Raw genomic sequence first — 1,121 nt, 5'->3', positions numbered from 1 at the left:
CGAATCATGTTTAACTAAAAAAAATAGTTGGATATAAAAAATGGTACTGCCACAAAATAAAGTAAAATCAGAGACGGAGATGCCTTCGGCCGTTACACAGTTTGCCTGTCTCGCGGCAAAATACACAACTTTCTATAAATAATTAAATAATTAATATAAATATTTTATGGAATTACAAAAAAATAGAGAAAAAGAAGTAATAAACCATGCGATTGGTTTATTATAATGGCCAAACTCCCTCTCTCGCTCTCTCTCTCTCTCTCTCCTCTCTGTGCTTTCTCAGTCTTCCCTCCTGCTCTCTCTCTCTCTCTCTCACTCTCTCTCTCTGCTCGTAAGTTTTTTTTGCTTGCTCAGTGAGAATCGATGGAGAAGAGGCAAGGGTTTTTCTCGGCGTTGAAGGAGGAAGTGGTTCGGGGGTTGTCGCCTGCGAGGTCTAGGGCGAAGAGTCCGGCGAGGAGCCGCTCGCCGATGTCGAGCCTTCTCAGGCGGAGGAAAGGCGGAGACCGCTCGGCGGCGGATGCGGCGCCGCAGATGGAGCTGGTGGTGGCGAGATCCGGTAGCTTCTTGAGGCCGTACCCGGAGGCTCTGTCGCCGTTGAAGGAAGGTCCCGATCCCGACGGTCCGGTCGACGGCAGAGGTCACCGGTGGGCTCACTGGCTCGCTAGGGCTCCATCGGTTAGCTCCTCTGCATCGTCATCGTCGTCTGGTTCAGCCGCCGGAGAACGATCTGATCTGAGATTGCTGCTTGGGGTTCTCGGTGCACCGTTGGCTCCTGTGCACGTGAGCGCAGTGGATCCTCTCCCACATCTAAGCATCAAGGACACTCCCATTGTGCGTTTTTTTCTCTCTCTTATATCATCTCTCTGTATCGTCGAATTTCATTGCTCTGTTTTCTTCCCCATTTGATGATAATGTGATTGGTTTATGATTTCTTCGTTTTCCTGGTGAATAAGCAAAAATGGGTACTCGGATCAGTGCTGAAAATTTAATCTTTGTCAAAAAAAAAATGTCAAGTGTTCCTTCCTTTGATTCTCCCCCCTTACTAAATCTGTCTAGGTTTCGAGCTTGGAAATCTCAGTTCTATGGACGATTCTGCTACTCAATCCAAGCCTTTTTCCCTA

General features: G+C 47.7%; 1 protein-coding gene across 1 annotated transcript in view; it reads left to right on the top strand.

Annotated features, from left to right (window-relative positions):
- The first annotated feature begins 248 nt into the window (after positions 1-248).
- Positions 249-1,121, top strand: part of LOC104825813 — a 2,809-nt gene continuing 1,936 nt past the window's right edge. The window contains exon 1 of the mRNA XM_010558205.1: positions 249-831. Coding sequence (XP_010556507.1) covers positions 364-831 — 468 coding nt within the window. The 5' untranslated portion in view covers positions 249-363. The remainder of the gene's footprint in view (positions 832-1,121) is intronic.

The sequence above is a fragment of the Tarenaya hassleriana genome, unplaced genomic scaffold (assembly GCF_000463585.1).
Source record: "Tarenaya hassleriana unplaced genomic scaffold, ASM46358v1 Cleome49, whole genome shotgun sequence".
Lineage (NCBI taxonomy): Eukaryota > Viridiplantae > Streptophyta > Magnoliopsida > Brassicales > Cleomaceae > Tarenaya > Tarenaya hassleriana.
This window is presented reverse-complemented; position numbering and strand designations above follow the sequence as displayed.